Below are 2,298 nucleotides of genomic sequence, written 5' to 3'. Positions count from 1 at the left end.
TGGGCGGGGAAATACACACACACACACGCTGTTAATCAGCTAGCAGGGGACGCAACGAGCACAGACTTTGCACGGCAAAACAACATGAGCAGCTGCGCACAAAATGCAGAAACATACTAATAAGCACACAGGCGGATCGCGGGCAGTTTCGAATTCTCCATCACAATTAAAACAGTAGCATCCCCACACACACGCACACATGCACACACACGCACACACACACACACGCACACACACACACACATACTCTTACACACAACTACACACACACGCGCGAGAGAGAGCACATTCTCACCCACATTTGAACACCTACATACATACAAACATACATACATACAATCGCGCACAAATACAAGCCACTGAACACCGCAACAATAACCATCGGCCGGCATTGCAGCTTCTATCTGTGTTTGCTGACCTTATCTTTGCAGTTTGCTGCCTTTGTGCTTTTGCTGTCGCTGTTGCTGTTGCTGCTTGCCGGCACAACAGGAGAAAAACACCGCGCCACGAAACACCCACAGCAAGAAACTTTGCTCCGAACGTATGTACGACATCACTAAATCACGAACGGACACAAAGTGGCACCCACGCAGTGAACATACGGGGAAAGACCTTCATGCCATACTCCCTACACGCCGTACCTTGCCAAGGTACAACAATTTCATACCGAAATCCCCCTCCGTCACCAACTCGTCTATCCATGTGCAACACGTCTTCTCCCATAGAATCCAAGAACCTGCCCAGCACACCCACCTGGCGATTGTGACGTCAGCTCGGCCGCTAGTGGAGGATGATGACGAAGGCAGTGCGCGGCAGCGGCTGATGCACGCGAGGGGCCCTTGGGGTTCCAGTTCTACACACTCGCTGGTGCCAGGTCCCCTCGATCACACCTGCAAAAGGAGCAAGACAGGTGCCTTACTATGAAAGTCGAAATGAGCAGTCGTCTCTGTCGCGAGGAAGGTCAAGGACTTCGGACGAAGTGGTCATGTCTCGCCTAACGACGTGTACTTTTCTGCCAAACTGTCTAGCTTTCAGCCTTCGTAGCCTCCTTACACAGCGTAAGCATAATTGTCGGGATTACGCTCAAACGCCGCATACGCCCATATTCTTGCAGCAGAGCGTTGCACAAACGTCGAAAGCCCGTCGACAAAGCCACCTTGATGCTTCAAATATCCATACATGAACACGAGAGACAAGCAGCTCACCTCAAAAAAATTGAGTCGCACGTTGCCCTCAGCAGACGAGTTAGGCATGTCGATGTCCGTGAAGCGGCGACGCTGTGCCTGGAGCAACGTCAGCAGGGGCTAAACAAATAAATGATTGAGCTAGCCGCGTAATAAAGTAGAGCAATGGAACTGAAGTGCGGCGGCTACAGCGTGAAGGTTTTGCAATGAACAGTACCTTGCAAACGTTTGCAGGGTCCAAAGCAGCTTCTCGGAATTCCACGCAGCTGTTCATATGTTCTAACTCATTTGCTGGTGATATGTAGGAAGCTAGCAGCTTTTACGAACGCAACAGAGGTGGAACAGGCCAAAATACGTTGTGTAAAAGCCAGCGATTATATATCGGACGTTGTGCACATTTGCTAAAAGAGCTGGAAGTGCTATGGGAGGTGCCTTTTGTCAGAGGCCAGCTAAGTTGTACGGCGTCCGGTAAAAGGTGCGCAACAGCTGCAAATCCAGGTGTGTTGGTAAGGTGCAGATCGGCGAACTCACTTTGTCGACAGTTAGCCTATTTATATTTATATTATAGCTGCATGTCACTGCATTATCACGTCCACTCCCGTTCCTCTGCACCTGGTTACGTCCCCGGAAGCAATATCCCTCAGTGCAAGCCCTTGCAACAAACAACATATCAAGTCATCATGAAGGCCGCTGCTCCATTTTTGCTTATGCGCAAAGCGGGCGATTGACGTATTCTGCTCATGGCGGAAGTGCCACGAGCTATTGATACAGCGTTATGGATCTTGAAGCTCTTCTTGAGTGTCTAAGATGCTTTGAGTCATGTTTGCTCACAGGAGGAACTGCGGCCCGAACAAGGGCGCCACCGAACTACTATCATGGAGGGCTTCCTTTGACAGGGCTAAGCCCTATACACACCTTACGGGTTCAAATCTTCCGTAAAACGGAGGCCTTAGGTGCTCCGAGGAAAAAGCGACATACCGAAGGTCATCGTCAACCACCTACACAATGACAAGGATGCTGGCGCCCTCACCCTCGCTGTCACCAGCACCAGCACCGTCCTCGTCACCCAGCACTGCTGTGAGCAGCGAGATCGTCCCCGCCCAGCTCCCTACCA

At 51.0% G+C, this 2,298-nt stretch overlaps 1 protein-coding gene across 1 annotated transcript in view; it reads left to right on the top strand.

Moving 5' to 3' along the window:
- Positions 1 to 2,189: 2,189 nt before the first annotated feature.
- The window catches only part of VOLCADRAFT_87518 (uncharacterized protein), a gene marked incomplete at both ends in the record, with an annotated part of 12,734 nt that continues 12,625 nt past the window's right edge, over positions 2,190 to 2,298 (top strand). Inside the window, one exon of the mRNA XM_002947244.1 lies at positions 2,190 to 2,261. Within this exon, the coding sequence (XP_002947290.1) occupies positions 2,190 to 2,261 (72 nt within the window). The remainder of the gene's footprint in view (positions 2,262 to 2,298) is intronic.

The sequence above is a fragment of the Volvox carteri genome (genome assembly GCF_000143455.1).
Source record: "Volvox carteri f. nagariensis unplaced genomic scaffold VOLCAscaffold_5, whole genome shotgun sequence".
In the NCBI taxonomy this organism is placed as follows: Eukaryota; Viridiplantae; Chlorophyta; class Chlorophyceae; order Chlamydomonadales; family Volvocaceae; genus Volvox; species Volvox carteri.
This window is presented reverse-complemented; position numbering and strand designations above follow the sequence as displayed.